General features: G+C 36.3%; 1 protein-coding gene across 1 annotated transcript, besides 1 other annotated feature; it reads right to left on the minus strand.

Moving 5' to 3' along the window:
• Positions 1–232: 232 nt before the first annotated feature.
• Positions 233–4,853, minus strand: CCOS01_06951 (ABC-2 type transporter; the record flags this gene model as incomplete). Its single annotated transcript, XM_060455119.1, has 3 exons — positions 233–2,596; positions 2,653–2,812; positions 2,860–4,853. The coding sequence occupies 3 exons, from the start codon at positions 4,851–4,853 to the stop codon at positions 233–235; spliced, it is 4,518 nt and encodes a 1,505-aa protein (XP_060314819.1).
• A 1,431-nt stretch (positions 4,854–6,284) lies between these two features.
• Positions 6,285–6,362: a sequence feature (Short protein (CCOS01_06952, KAK1529118.1) was converted to a misc_feature.).
• The last annotated feature ends 11,046 nt before the right edge of the window (positions 6,363–17,408 follow it).

The following is a 17,408-nucleotide window of genomic DNA, read 5'->3' on the forward strand; positions in this document are numbered from 1 at the left end:
GACAGCTTTAATTCATTTGACTGATTTGATTGGGACTATGGAAGTCTTGCGAGAGCTCTAATATGTAACCTCAACCTAAAAACTAGAAAATTCTATGATGCCCATTACCCCTAAGGTACATGATGTCGATGTAAAATGTATCTGATTAATGAAAGAGACTGGCTATGCGGTAGAGTCATTTACTGTAAAGTGGCGGAATGATTGGCTTCTCCTGAAGCGCTTCTGTCGTGGCTTAGGCCTTCTTCTTGCCCTTGGGCATGCGGACCAGCCAGTAGAGACCCAAAGCAGCGACAATGTTGACGACAATGTACACCATGCCGATACCAAAATCGCGCCATCTGTTGTCGAAGTTGGAGCTGATACCCTTGAGGAAGACATTGGTGTCGGCGATAGAGCAGAATTGGCAGTCAGCCGTGGCAGATGGGTCTTTGATATAGCCTCCCATGGAACCAATGTACCCTTCCATGTAAGTCTCGCAAGTCTGGTTGTTTGGCGGGTCGAAGTGGATGTACTCGTTCGTCGAGCACGTCACCTTGGAGTTTGCCAGACCTGTTGAGAGAATTGATGACAATAGGTAGGTGAACGGGGACACCCTGTACATGAAGATCCAGAAGCCGGGCATGGCGTCAGGGCTGGCCAAGACACCGCAGAACAGCAGACACATCATGAACAGGACGTTGGCGAGGTTACCACCCATCTCAGCAGTGTCCGTGATGGCGATGCAGGCATGGGCGAAAGTGCAGGTGAAGATCATGAACTGCCAGAACAGGAGCCACATGAGACCAGCGCGCTCACTCTTCTGGCTTGGGTCACCGTTCTCGTAGAGACCGACGGGGTAGTAGACGCAGATGAACATGAAGACGGACATGAGAGAGTTCCACGGGATCTCAGTAACAATTTGCGACATCATGAACACCTTCCAGCTGTAAGTCTTGGAAGGTCTTTCACGGACTTCGTAAAGAGATCGTTGGGTGACGAAGTGCGGCATCTGTTGTTGCACGAGCTGACCGAAGATGGAAAGAATGTTGAAGATAGCGAACATCTGGTTCTGCAAGCCCTGGATACTGAGAGGTGCGTTGAGGAATACCAGACCGATGAAGAGGGCAACGGAGCAGCAGAGAATGAACTTGGCGTACAGGTAAGAGGGAGTACGCCAGTACTGCTGGTAGACACGGCGAGTGACAATCAGGAATTGATCCCACAACGGTGCGGCGAATTCGCGGTGTGCCAACTTCTCTTCTTCGGCGGACAAGTGCTCTTGGGGCGGGCTTTGAGTCTTGAGGCGGCCCAGTTCCTCTTGAACAGCCTCATACTCGGGACTAGACTTCCATGCCTGGTGCCAATCGACATCGGTATGTGATCCGGGGGCAGCGCCAATAGCAGAAAGCATCCATTCGGCCGGGTTCTCGCCAGGAGGGCAGGCAGGGGCACCGTTCCTCTCGAAGTAGGATGTAAGGGTGTGGGAGTTCTCGCCGATGTCGCCAAAGTATACGGTTCTGCCACCCTTTGCCAGGAACAGCAGACGGTCGAAGCGTTGGAACAACATGGCAGACGGTTGGTGAATAGTGCAAAGAATAGACTGGCCGGCCTTTGAGAGCTTCTCAAGCAGATCCAGGATAGCCCATGACGTTTGCGAATCCAAACCAGAGGTAGGTTCATCGACGAAAAGAAGCAAGGGGGGTTTAGCAGCCAGTTCCACACCAATGGTAAGTCGCTTGCGCTGTTCGACGTTCAATCCCTCGCCGAGGACACCCACAACGGCGTCAGCGTAGTCCTGCATGTCCAAAAGCTTGATGACTTCGTCGACGTATGCCAGTTTCTCAGCGCGAGGGGTGGTGGCTGGCTGGCGCAAAAGAGCACTGAACTCCAATGCCTCACGAACAGTGCTGGTCTCGAGATGCAGGTCCTGTTGTTGAACGTAGCCAGTACGGCGTTGGAAGGACTGGTCCCGGATCTTTCCATCAACCAGCATCTCTCCGGTAATCACTCCCATGGAGACACGGTCTGCCAGGCAATCAAGCAAGGTAGTTTTGCCAGCTCCAGAGACACCCATCAAAGCCGTAAGAGTTCCAGGTTTGACCCAGCCATCCACATGGTCCAGAATCCTGCGGGTTTCGGTCTTGATCTTGACATCGTAGCACACGTTACCCCAGTGGAAAACACTGGTGGAGCCTTGGATCGCACCCTCGTTGGCGGAGGCACCTTGTCCGCCCTTCTCGACGATGGTAGCGGGTCCAGAGAGAGAGGATTCGGGGTCGTCCTTACCCTTGACAGGGGCAGCAACACCACGACGGAAGACAAGAACCTCTCCCTTGGACTTCTTCGCGGCAATATATTCGGTGGCAATGAAGTACAAGGCGTGGAGGGCGATAATGAAAGCGATGAGAATTCCGATGTTGCGCCACTTGTGAGAGTTGAAGTACTTGTACTGGGAGTTGATGTATCTGTCACCGTTGACGAACGGCTCGCCAGGAACGGCACCGACAGTGGAGCAGGCTCTGTTGGCGAGGGTAATGTTCTCGTAACCGGCAACTGCAGGGCTGGGGACGAAGGCGGCACACTCGAAGTTCCGGTTGTGGAACTCGTTGATCATGAGCTTCAAAGTATTCAGGTTAGTCGACGTTCACTAAAATAGCTGGGCTTTCAACTCACCGATTCGAATCCGTACGCGACAGGGTCCAGGTAGTTGATCCATCGGCACCAGCCAAGCATGTAATCAACGGGAATGACGAATCCAGTGAAGATGACCAAGGCGAGAATCAAGATCGACGCGGGAACCATGGCCTGCGACAATGTGCGGGACAAGGAGGCACTGATTGGCGTTAGAGTCACTCTTGGTACGGAGAGAAAGGGACTTACATAGATCTGAAAAGGCCAGACATGGACAGCACCATGAGGAATGTGGTTAACAGGAAAAAGAAGAAGTTGCCGGGTTCTCTGTTTAGGTTCGTCATGAAGTAGATGATCAGGTCGTAGCAGATGGTATTCGTGATTTTGTAAGGCATGTCCACCAAAACTGAGGAGAAGGCTTCCGCCGAGGAGTGGTAGAATGCATAACGACGTTGCTTCTCAACGATGGGCCGTTGGGCGTACTGAGTGAGAATCTCGAGAGCACTGGAGAATGCATTGGCGAGAATGGCGACGAAGAGAACCGCGGATCGACTGTAGAAGGAGGACGTGTTTTCCGGGAGGTTGTAGAACAGGGAGGACATGATGAGAGCCGTGCACGAATTGGCAATCAGGGAGAACAGTGTCAGACTGGGGTCACCCTTAAGCAATTTGAAGCCACGCCAGAGGCAGAGTTTCACTTGCTGTCCGTACGAGAGGATGAAGGGAGACTTGAGACGTTGGTTCTTGGCTTGGACCGACTGCTTCTGGTTTCTGAAAACTTCGGCATCCGGGCCATCCAAAGGATGATCTGTCTTGTACTGCTCAATCTGCTGCTTGAGAGCCACGCACTCGCGACTCTCCTTCCAGCACGCAGCGAACTCGTCAGGCGTCCGAGGTACGCGAGACTCCCAACCGGGACGGATTACACGCTCGGTAGGCGCCGTCATCGAAGTGAGGAAGTCAGGGGTAGTCTGACGGGCTGGGCACTCGAAGCCGAGGTTGATGAAGTACTGGCGGGCCTCGGTGGTGCGGCCGAAATAGATTTGACGTCCCTCGTAGAGAACAGCAACCTTATCGAACAGATCATAAGCACTCTGAGGCGCCTGGTAGATCGAGACGGCGCAGGTCTGGCCGAACAACTCAGACTGCAAACGAAGGGTCTTGCAGAATTCGACAGCGTTGGCGGAGTCGAGACCTCTGGTTGAGTTATCCCAGCACTGCAAAGGAGCATTGGATAACGTCGCTTCGGCAATCGTTACGCGCTTGCGCTCTCCACCAGAGACACCACGGACGTAGTTGTCGCCCACACGGGTATTGACGGTGTGGCTGATACCGTACATGGCCATGACGACGTCGCGGAGGTGGTCGCAGTACTGGTTGGCGGTGACACCAGGGGGCAGGGTTCGTGGGCAGCGGGCACGGGACGCGAAGGTGAGGGTATCGCCCACGGAAAGTTGAGGGTAGTGGACATCGACTTCGGCAGTGTAGATGGCATCACCGGCGTGGTGCTTGTGGAGTTCCTTTGCCGAAAGACCCTGGTAGTTGAAGTAGGCACGCTCATCGGTGTAAATGCCATTCATCTCTCCAGCGATGGTCTTGAGGAAGGTAGAGCAGCCAGATCCTGGGGGTCCAAGAACGACAAGCATCTCGCCTGCCTCTACGATGCCGTTGAAATCGCGGAGAATATCGATGCGGCGTTGGCCTCCGGTCTTCGAGGTGAGGTTGCGAACGAGACCAGGAATCTCGAGCCAAACGTTTCCGACATCCTTCTGGTAATCCGTCTCTTGGCCGAATCCGAAGACGTTCAAGTCCTGGTAAACAAAACCAGCAGTTCTATATCCTGACCCGTGCTCATTGGTGACATTGGCAAGAGTCTTTGCCCACTTGCGAGCGCTGAAGTTCTTTCCGTTCGGGTTGAGGGGCGAATTCGGATCCTCGCTGCCGAACAATGCCATGCTGTCTCCATCGATGTTGACCGCGGAGTGTCGCGTGTACTCCCGAGCTAGTTCTTGCACGATCGACTGGCGACGCTCTAGTTCCGTGTCGTTGCCGTCATCTTCTGATGTTGATGCAGCGGATCCATCGCCGGCTTTCTCGTACAGAGAGTTGTCCTTGGGCTTCGAGGTCGGGAGTGCTTCCGCGTTTTGAGTGAAAATTGCATCGTGATCGACTACTGTCTTCTGACTGCCGGCCGGGGAACGGGTCGGCAGACGAGACTTCTCGTCTGAGTTAAAGGCGGACATATTGTCGGTTGGTAAATTAAGGTATATGGGTGTCCTGAGACGGCTGGCTGATGGAGCGGTTGCAAGTATATCTTGCTATCCTATTATCACGAGAGGCTCTGTCAGTCAACAATATCTCAATCACATCACGTATTCGGAAGCCTACCGGTCAGCATCAACCAGTTGTTCGCTCGGCTTGTTGTGATAGCCGCTGAGGGATCAGTCTCAGTCAGATGAAGAGAGGGAAAATATTATCGTAAGTTGTGGGTGTGTAAAAGGCAGGAAAGCCCATGTAATAGCTTTCGGCTGAAGACTCAAAACATATCATGAAAATAAGCCTAGATCTAGATTTATCAACATGTCAACGGAGTGTCTCGCTCCCCGTGTGCCCCCGGCCCATAATACGCAAGGGGTCCATCTCAGCATCCGAAGGCTCAAAAGTAGATCCAGAGCCCCGGGTCATCCGTGCACCAGATATGCCACAATCTCACAAGTTGACGTAGAGACACGTTGGTTGAGCACTGGAGCTTGATTAGGGTATCCAAATTCTTGCATCTTGTCATAGCCTGCAGCCCGCGTGTAAGTGAAAAGTGTGGGTCGATGGCGGCGGCTCCCTTGGCGGCGATCATCACGAAAAAGTCCGCAACGTTGTGAGGAAGTCGGAGGTGTGGGGCGGTCTCCATTATACGGGCTCTCGGAAAGTTGAAGCGACCCGAGCGGGCGCCGTCGACCCCGTATGCTTTTCCGAGAAGTCCAAATTCCCAACGTCTAAAGACAGCTTATGTCCAGACTGAAAAGACCATTCGTTCATTTAGTCTTCATTTTTTGGAACTTTCTGCACTTTGTTTCCCCGGCTTCTCAGTCGTCCAAGACCCCCTTTTTTGACTACATCAAGCACCAAGGTGTGCAACACTAAATTACAACGACATGGCTCGACCATCATGAGGCACAAGCACTGTCACATCACTCGAAACAGACATTAAAAACACTGCTACCTCTTGGAACGATGTGGGCTCCGATAAATCTTATAGATTCCTCCACCATTCACCCTGTTCATCGTTACATCCACTTACACCGATTCTTCAGTCTACCCTCAAGGACCATCGAACGACAAAGTTGACCAGAACACACCAATCCGAAACGGGATGCACGTCATGTCTGATGTCTTTCATGAAGCCGTGGTTGCCACAGCATGGGAGTTTTGGCTGTGACGAGAAGAGCTAACAGTGCCGCCAAGGCGGACATTTTGCTTGTTCGCAAGTGCTAGCTCCAGCTCTTCGGGGTCCGCTTGCAAGACCGCGGACAGCACCCTACTCCATTTGTAAGCCGTGTTGCCGCTACGGACTGTGCATATGTGGAGTCTTCGGTGATCTTGTTTGGGACACCCATCAGAATTGGCTGTTCACTCCAGGGGTCGTCCCGCACGATCAAAGCTATCAATCTTGCGGTATCATGTATGGCTCATACTCGATCACATTAGGTTTGGCCACTCCTTACGTCTCCATGGAAGTCTCTGCAACCAGGATATAGGCCCAGGGGGTATTCGTCATTGCCACAAGCTAGCGGAGGAAGAAGCCCCTAATCCCGAGGGATCGAAAGAGCTTCATCTGCGGGCTGACGATGGCGGCAGGCAGCGCAAATCACAGCCCAATGGACCAAACCCACCACTAGGAGGCTGTCTCCAGACTCCAACCCACCGGCGACAGAGCGGGAATGGATTCCAGCAGGGCCGGAACCCCTTCGATTGGTTCCTCGTCATATCCGCAATTTCTAGAACCTGCCTTCTTGGTGTCTGTGACGCTAGCATCACAGTGGCTGCGCCCTGGAGTGTTATCAGAAAAACCGAGATTCAGGAGACTGCAGGACTCCGTTGCACACCGCAGCCCTGTCGGCCGCTTCCTTGCACCCGAGCCAGCGATGGAGTACGGATAGAGGGTTCACGAGTGAGGCGGCGGCATTGTACCGCGTAAGCGTGAGTTACATCGCCAATCTCCTCGACCGAACGGTCTCCGACGCGGCATGTAACGCCAAGCCGTACAAACACGCTCACGCCAGATTCGTCAAAGATACGAGGACGCCTGCGAATCAGCCTCAGGGGATTTTACACTCAACACCTTAAACAAGCATCGACTTTGGAAGAATGATTGATAAGCTAGCTCGGATTCGACATCGCAATTGCCAGTGACGCGGCCAGCTTCTCCGACTCTTCTTCGACCAAACAACGCCCCTTGTTCTCCAGGCTGGCCTGACGCCCACAAACGTATAGTGCAACGATTTCCCTTACGGATACTCGCTAGTTAACACGGATACAGGCCACCGAAGAATTCATCTATCACAGCAGGCGCTTTGTCCGGAGGAGGGCAGCGTGAATCTAAGAGTACATTCAATACGAATTATGCAAACCTCGAAAGCAAGCTAGGCTTGGGAGGAAGCCTGCTTCAGGTAGGTGGAGTCGAAACGATAGACCATTGATTTGCCTTGCAGCAAAATAACTCGAGAGATTATCGATTGGGTCCTTCAGAGAAGCGGATATCTCTCCACAAACACCAATGCCGAAGTCTGCCGTCTAATTGGTCAACTTGAGGTGGTTTTCAACCTCAGGCCAGGACTTCCAAGCGAAAGGGGGAGACGACAGTTGCTTGACGAGTGCAGAATATTGTTGAGAGACGAGAGAAGTAAGTTGCTACAATTGTGAAAGACTAAAGAGCAATTCTTGCGTAACTTTGAAACCTCCAAGATGCGCCACCATCGGTGGTCTACGGATGTTACCACATCATTATTATCTCCTTTTGTCAGCGCAACTTGAACTTTTGCTCCTTCCTGTCCCCTATTTGCCACTGAATCTTGCGCTATTCCATACTTGAAGCCGTTGAAATAGGCATCTCCAACCTAGCGGTAACCCTCATCACTCCCTTCCAGACGGATGATGATAGGGGCAGAGCAACCAAACAGCACAACGGCATCACCGACAGCCATGTAGCCTGAATCCATCCCGAGGAGACCCTCGCTTGTGATGTAGCAGCAACGTCCTCTTGTATGGTCTCCAAAGTGTTATTGGATAGATTGTCGTCGATTCTGTGGTCCGATCGTTGTTGTAGCGTTGACGTATTTCTTAAGTTCTTGGTCAAGAGGGATCTTAGGCAGGCGTTCACGCAGCAACGACGTGGAGACATGGTTGGAAGCCGTCGTCCACTCCTCGGGGCTTTTCGCCTCTGGTGGTTTAAAAAGAGCACAGCCCTCATGAGGCCACGTAGAAGTGGTTTTAGTATATAGCATCTATTAAGATGAAGAATGAGAGATTGAAAGGCGGGCTTTTATAAAGAAAAAACTATTCAAATAGACTTTTCTAAGATACAACAGCATCTAAGTTTTCAATTCAAGTAATAAACGAGAACCATTTTCCTAATGAAGTTTAAAACATTTATCCTAACTTTAAAAAGTCCTTGAGGGTTTTTTTTTTTGGTTTTACCGAGTTAACAAAAACGCTATGTTTAGTAAATTAAGAAATTTGTTACTTCAAGGTAATTCGAACCGACCTTCGATTAATAAGCTTATATCTCTAAAAATAAATAGTATAATAGCGTTAGATAATTTAAGAAGTGCACCGGTTATAGCGCTCTTAGCCACGCGGGAATTAGGTTTTTATAAAACTCTCTTACTAAAAGCTATAAAAAGGGTAAATAGATTATAATATTCCTCTTAAAAAGTTAATCGGTCTTTTATAGTCGGCCTATGCTCGTTAAAAGGGAATAACATTAGTTATTAATAATAAAAAATACTACTATAGAGTAATAAACGCAAAGAAATTAGATAAATAAAGTAAACGTCTTAGAAGAATAATATAGAGGTAGAGTATAAGTTTATTTATAACTAGTAAGAACTAGTACTTACTTAGGAAGAACCCGTAATATAACCTCTCTATAATATCCTAGCTTACTAATAGTTAGGACGATTACGAATTTAGGGTATACCGAATAAAAGTATAATTAAATTTATTATATAGCCTACTAAAAGCACTTAGAAGCGGCACTACGGCTATATCTATAGATTTAACTAATTAAGGCGACCCGCGCTAGTATTATCCTACCTCTTACTCTTATTACTAAGGCTATTTATAAACTAAACTTTAACTATAGTCTTTTATACTATAAACACTAGCTAATCTTTTAGGTTATTACTTAACTCTCGACTTCTATTTTAAATTAGCTAGCTTAAGTTAAGAGACCGGCTTCGTAATAAATAAAGGTTTTAGTAATCTAAAGTCCGGATCGATATTAGCCTCTATTAGGTTAGTCTAATATTTACTACTCTTTATTAGCACGTTAGTATATAGAGCGTCGCTATACGTAGTATTAAGCGTGCCCTAGAAATTTATATTATTAAACGGGACCTGCGTATACTCGTATTAAATTCCGTTTAGTTATTATTATATAAGCTAAGGGAGACGATACTAGTTAATAAGTAGGTTACTTAAAGCGCCCACTACGCCCTCTCGAGAGGGCACAAGAGGCACTCCGCTATTATATATTACAATAAGGTTAGTTACTAAACTACTATTATTTAACTTAATAAAAATAGTATTACTATCTTTGTATATAATATCGAAGCTATTCTAGGGGTTCTTAGAGTATATAATATTAAGAGATTTAAAGTTATAAATTAGATCGGAGTATCCGTTAATATAAAGCTATACAATAGTAGTAATCTAGTAGTATTTATACTACTACTCTTTACCTATAACCTTAGGTAAGTACTAACTATAGATTATACCCTATCTCCCATAAGACTTTCTAACTTTAATATAAACTTAACCGCTCTATTTAAAATTATAATAATCGCCGCCCGCCTTATTAATTAGTCTTAAGCTAGTACTAAAAAAAATAAAATAATTATATTAACTTTATATCGTATAAAAATAGAACCGTAATTACCGGCTAGTAATTACGCCTTATTTACTATACACCCCCCTTAGATTTATAGCTTAGCTAGATATTTGTTATTAGTTTGCTCGCGAACTAGGGACTTACTTATTATTAGCTACTTAGTGGGCGTCTAACGCACTTTTATACCTAAAAAAAGATTTAATTAGACAGGATTCGAACCCGCAACCCTTAGTATAGTGTTACGTAAGCTAGACTTTTTCTAAAGTTATATAATAACTAATAGAAGCAAAGGGCTTATAACTATTATAAAATCACTATAAGGGTATCGATATATATAAAAAGAACGGTTATTTATTAAAAATAGGAAATAAGTACGAAGCTCGCTCTAATATAAAAAGTATAAGTAAAGTAGGCCTTAGTAATTATATAACTAAGGTTACGTAACGTGCGGTAAGGCTATAAATAGTTAAAGCTATTACTAGCTAAGAATATATATAAGACTCGAGCGGGCCCTATATAGCGCCCGTAACGCTCTATTATTATAGGGAATTAATATATAGGCGTCGTAAATTAATATACGGGCGTCGCTCTTATATAAGTATCGCTATTTTACTTTTTAATTAGTTTAAAAAAATAGTACCTCCTTATAAAAGTAGTAAGGGTAACTATATTAATATAGCTATTTTTATTATCCTTTTTAACCTAAGCTTTAGTTTAAGATTTTTAAAAATAAGAATATTATTATAACTTACGTACTTATTTAGAATTATTATATTACCTATTTAAAATTTATAAATTTTAAATTAGTTAATAATATAAGCTTTTATAAATCTTAAATAAATAAGGCTTTTTCTTATTATATACTTAAAATATATAAAAAGTAAATTATAATAACGTCTACTTAACTACCTTTTTTAATATAGTTATAATTATTATTTATTATTATAGACTATTTTATATTAGCTCTATTTTTTTTTAAATACTAAGCTATATTAGCCGTTTATTTATATAATTCCTTATTATTCTCTTTTTATTAAGAACGCTAAACTAACTCCTTATTTATTATTAAAATAAGCTTAATATTTAGTTTTAACTTAGCTAACTTATCTTTTTTATAAGCTTAATTAGCGTTAACTTATTTTTATTTTTAAATAAATAGCTTTATTTTTTATTATTTACGCTTTAGTTATTATAAGTAATATAGGCTTAGTTAATTAACTAGCCTTTTTTAAATAAAGCTAGTTATAATAAAATAAGCTATATTATATTTTTTAGCTTATTGCGGAGGGATATAGTAATTTTAAGGTTAAGGATTTAGTAGTATAAATTTAAAAAAAACGTTTTTTAAAAACGCTACTAAGGGTATACCTCTTACTTATTAAAAATAGCCGAATTTAATATTTTAAAGTAAATTTTATAATAATATAAAATACTTAGCTTAATTAAAATAGTATAATTTAAATTATAAAATCTAAAGGGGTTTAGGAATAGCCTCTTATTAAATAGTATTACTTTTTTTATAAGCCGGCCTTATATTCTAATTAAGGTAAAATATTTTAAAAAAAGTATTATTTAAAGTTTATTTAGGTATTTAAAATAAGTATTTATATATTCCTAGCTTATAAATACCTCGTCCTTTATATAAGCTTAGTAAAAGCGTAGTTCTTAATTATTAATTATATCTTATATAACGTTAATAAGCCGATATAAGTAACTAAGACTATTTAAAAAATAAGTTTTAATATTATTATTACTTAACTTAGTATTAGAAATAATACGAGTATTAAAGTTCTAGTATTTTTAAATAAAGTAACGGGCTTATTATATTTTTAAAAATAAATATATTATATAGAAATACTAAAAAATTAAGTATTAGTTATTAAACTCTTTATAAAACTTAGTCTAGACTTTTTTAAAAGTATACTTAGTTTTAGTAAAAATAATAAGCTTTTATATTATAAGGACCCTACGATATATATAAGGGGGGGGCTTATTAATAAGTATATTAATATAAGCCTTATTTTTATTACTTAGTATAGCTATTACTTATATTAATAATTAATATCCCTCGTTATTAAACTTATTATTATTATTATTATAGCTATAGTCCTTAACTTACTTTTATTTAGCTTTAAGTATAACGTTAGAGTTAATATAGTAAATATAAAATTATTACTAAACGTCCGGGAACTACTCGTTTAGTATAGCCTTTATTTACTTATCGTAATTTATAATAATAATAATAGGGTAATAAACTAAGTATTACTTTATAAGTTAGTAAATACTTATTAAAAAAAACTAAAAACCCTCTAATTTTTTATTATTAATAAGGCCGAACGCGGCATTATAAATAGATCTAAAATAAGTCTATTTAATAATTTAAAAAAAAGGGAGCTTAAAACGATTAGTATTATAAATATTATTAAAACTAATTACTTTAAGGAATCGCTTTTATATTTAAAAATAATAAAGAAAGGTCTAAATAAGGCTAATAAAATAGTTTAGGTCGTCGTTTACTTATTTTATTACGTACAAAATATCTCGCTTATTAAATAGTTTAATTAATATTATAATTAATAAGTATTTAACTAGTTTTCCTTAGTTTATATAAGCCTTAATATTATAAATATTTCGCTACGTAAATAAAGATTTTAAGAACTATTTTTAAATAATAATACGTATATTACGAGCCTAAATCTTAACTCGTTAGCTTATAGTTTTAATAATATCCTTAATTACTTTAATAAGCTTATAATATAAAGGGTACGTAAAAGCTTTAAAATTAGGGCTATAATTATATTATTTATATTAAGGGTTTAAATAATAACGTAATAGCTACTTATTCTCTTTTTAAACCTTAATAATAACTTACTATTTATAATTATATTTACGAGACTTATATTATTAAATATTAGCGCTTTTTATAAGCCTAAGCTCGCTAAACTAATTATATTAAAAAGTATATTAAATAATTCAGCCTCGAGCTTTATACTTATTTTATTTTATAAAACTAAATTTATTAGTTTTTATAAAATTATTAACTTAGTTAAAAAGGGTATTATAAGTTTATTTTAAATTACTAAGAATTAGTAAGTTCGGGATTTTAATTATAAAAAGAGAGGAGGATTAGTTATTTAAAGTATAATAAGAGGTTATAGTTTAAAAAAACGCTTCGCTTTAAGTAAAAAATAGTTATAAAAATAAATAGGGTAATAAGTTAACTTAAGGACCCTATATTTATTATTATTAATAAATATATTCTTATTATTAAAGTAGTATTATTATTAACTATTAATTAGTTTTAATAACTTATTTAATAAGCTAAAAAGTATTACTAAATTATTTTATTATAAAATAAGAAAGTTATTAAGACTATTTATTAAGGAGAGAGGGGTTATACTTTAAAAAAAGTTATAAAAAAATAGTTTACTAGGTTTTTATTATTCTCTTAGGGAAATAATAAATAAAATATAATATAAGCTCTATATTAAAATAATTATTTATAAGAAGTTACGTATTTTATAATATACTAACTAAGAGCTTAGTAATAAAGTTATATTACTTTTTAAGATTACTAATTTTATAAAATTAGCTAATACTAAAGTAATTACTTTTTAAAAAGGGAGATAATAGTAATTAGCTAGATAATAATAAGAAGCTATAATTAATTAATAATCGTTTTTATAAAGGGGGAAGTCTCTTAATAGGGGTATTATTTTAAAATTAGCCTTAAAGAACGTCTTTAACTCTAATTATAAAAGCTATTATAAGTAAATATTATAAATTAAATTTCGAGGCTTAATAATATAACTTAAATATAAAGGGAATAAAAGAATAAAAGCTTAGGATATTTTATAAGTATTTAGTAGAATTTAACTATATTAATAATTTTTTTTTAAACTAATTAAAAAGTAAAACGGCGATGCTTATATAAAAGCGACGCCCGTATATTAATTTATAATACCTATATATTAATTCCCTTATTATAATACGAGGAGCTAGTATTAACTTTTAAAAGCCTAAGTCTCTTATTTATAAATAAGGACCCGTACTTATTTTAAAATTCTATTAAAAGGGTCCTAATTTTTTTTTATATAAATAATATCCTCGTTCTCTATTATAAAAACTACGTTTATAAAGCTAGTTAAGTAACTAAAAAACTTAAAAAGAAGTATAAAATAAAAAACTAGGGGCTATTTTCGTAATATTTTAAAATAAAGGTTATTTATAATTAACTAAATAAGAAAATCTATTTAGTTTATAATTAATATTTTAAAAAAGTAATTAAAAAGTTCGATCTTATTAATTTTATTACTCTTATAACCTTATTATTAATAATTATAATTAAAAAAAACCTAGGGATTATATCCTTAAGTAAAACTAAGTTTTTTTAAAAAAAAGTTAAATCGATATTATATATAGTAACTATAATTTAGTTTAATATTATTTTTATATACGTTTTATTTTCTTAATTCTTAACGAACCTATTTTATTAATATTATTTTATTATAAATTAGGTTATATAATACTTTTTTTATATATAATACTTAATAATATACTTTAAAATCTCGGGAGGTAACTACGTATTATTAATTATAAATAACGCTTTATTTATAAATAATAAAGAGACTTAAAGATCTTTATAAAGTTTTATAATCTCCTTTTTTAATAACTTTATTTAGTAAAAAATAGCCTGTTAAAATATAATAATTACGTTAGTTATAAAAGCCGAATTACTAAACTTAGAATATATAACTAAAAAAATACTCGCTCTTAAACGCCTTTTTAAAAATATCTTACTCGAGCTTAATAATATATAAAAAGTATATTATAATAATTATTAAATAATTAAACTTATAATAGAAAATAAGAATATATTTTAACTTATTTATACTATATTAATATTTAGAATATATAGTTACGATAAGAGTACTCGAGAAGCTTATTCCAAGTAGTTTATATATTAATAAATAAAATATTAACTAACGGTTTTATAAAAAACTTTTTTAAAGCGAAGTTCGAGTACTTTATATCGTTTTTAAATATAAAAAATATATAAAAAATAATTATACTAAACGAGGGGACGTTTAAAAAGTAATAAAACGGCCCGGGGGGCCTAGTTTTTAATTAAAAAACGTAGTTTATAACTAAAGAGTATAAAGTCGCTTTAGTAACCTTATTAAGTTATTTAAAAAGAGGCTATTTATTTAAGAAAATAAGTATATATTTATTTAAAAAGGACTTTAATACGGGCTATATATTTAAAGGGATATATAAATTAATAAGAATATTAATTCTAATTTAAATACTATTTACTTTTATAAATAAAATAGTTAATATTATTATATTTTTAATAAGTTTTTTTAATAATACCTCTAATATAAAAAGAGTATTTATAAATATTTTTTTTATTAAAACCTCGCTTATATAAACCCCCTTACCCCCCCGACGGAGTAATTCGCTAGGGCCGTACTATATATTACGTATTAAAAAAAACTAAGTATATTACGCTCTATACTTAATTACTAATTAAAACTCCTAACCTTCCCCCGCTTTTAGCTATTTAGAGGGCGAGCTATACTTATTTTAATATATATAAGACTTCTTAATACTAACTTATATAAATAACTAAATCTCGTATTATATACTCCTTTTTATTAAGAGTTAGGGGGCCCTTTATATATTCCTTTACGTTTATAATATAACTTATATTAAAAGGATTTTTAGCTCCGTAAAATATAATTTCTAAGCTAATATTAATATATTAAATCTTAATGTTCGTATTAGCCTAGCTATTTATAGCATTCGTATTATTACCTAGCTAAATTCCGTATTATTAAAAAGTACTTTACTAATCCTCGAGTATACTTATATTAACTACGATAATTATAATATTAAACTAGCTAAAGAAAGTACTTAGCTTAAGAGGGGTAGACTTATTAATAAGTATCTTTAGCTTATTAATTATTAACTATATACTAAAAGAGTAGGTTCTAATTAAAATAGTAATTTATATATTAATAAGTTTATTTAATAAATTTATTTAGTAAGTTTATTTAGTTTAAATAGAGAGTAGCTTTAGGTAATATTAAAAGCGATAAGGATAAAAAGAATTTTTACGAGCTTTAGTATAAGTAATAAATATTAACCTATTTAGCCCTTTTTTTAAAAACTTTTACGTTACTATTAAAGTTTAGAACCTTTATAATTAAGGGCCGCCTCTAACTATTATAGCTAATTATTATAGCTAATTATTATAGCTAACTTTTACCGTTAACCTTTTTAGCTAGTACTATTATAGGGTAGCTTATTTATTCCGAATTATATAGCGGTTTTTATATTAAAATTATTATATTATATTAAGTACGTACTTAGGGTATATTATGTATATTATATAGTTAAAAAGTATACTATATTATATAATTTTTTTTAAAAATATAATCCCGTTAAGGTCGATTTTTTATACCTATAAAGCTAGAAAAAAAACCACTATATAAGTAGTTTTATATTAATAATTACGGCTATTACTAACTTTTTTATTATTTTTTATTTAAAATATAAGAACTTTATATTTAAAAACCGTATATACCCCTTAAGAATAAGAATATAACTTAACTTTTTATAAATTTAGTAGCGTTAATATTTATTATTAATATATAAATTTAAGAAGTATGTACTATCCGAACGGTTACTAAGGGTATTTTTAATATACTTAAAGTATTCGTAACTAAATAAAAGAAGTAAAAGTATTAGCTTATATTAAACTTTAATACTAAGAATAATACTAAGAGGGTTTATTATTAAAAATTAGTTCTATAAATAATAATAAATAAAAAAGTATTATATATATAATTAATTACTCTATACCCTCTAGGGGGAGGCGAGGGAGGGGGCTATAAACTTATTTTACTTTTTTAATCTTTTTAAAAAAAAATTATCTTTTTTTTTTCTCTTTTTTATTTAAAAAGAGGTAAGGGAGGGGGCTATAAACTTACTTCGCTTATACTATTTTTTTAAAAAATAAGGACTTCTTTTTAATTTTTAAAAAGGAATAAAAAAGGGGGCTATAAACCCTTTTTATTTTTATTACCTTTTTAAATAATTTATTTAGTTATAAAACCGCTAATTATTAAATAAAATAATTAGATTAATATTAAATAAATAAAGCCGTATTGCTAACTAAAATATAAAATAAAAGAATATTACTTACCTATTTTAAGCTTATAAAAGGGGCTAAGGGAGCCGCCGCTCTTTTTTAAAACTATAATTTTAAGCTTATACTTTTTAACCTCCCGTACTATAATAATATAAATATAGTTTTTAATTAATAGTTTTAGTAATATTTAAATATAAATAATATTATTAATAAAAATCTTTTTTTAACGATATATATATATATAGGGACGCGGGTATAAAAATAAAAAATAAGGGTATATATATATAATAATAATATAAATATAAGTTAAAAAAAATAAAGTTAGTACTATAAGTAGCAATAAAAAATTTATATATTTATTACCCTTAACTTATAAATTAATTATTTAATTAATAAAAGGCCGTCCCTTAGTTATATTTTTTATTAATAATATAATTTTAAAATTACTTATAGTAACGAATATAAAGGTTAATTTATAATTAAGTTACCCCTCGCTTATAACTCTACGCATAAACTAATTTATTTTATAATTTCTTT

The sequence above is a fragment of the Colletotrichum costaricense genome (genome assembly GCF_030867565.1).
Source record: "Colletotrichum costaricense strain IMI 309622 chromosome Unknown Scaffold_6.1, whole genome shotgun sequence".
Taxonomy (NCBI): Eukaryota; Fungi; Ascomycota; class Sordariomycetes; order Glomerellales; family Glomerellaceae; genus Colletotrichum; species Colletotrichum costaricense.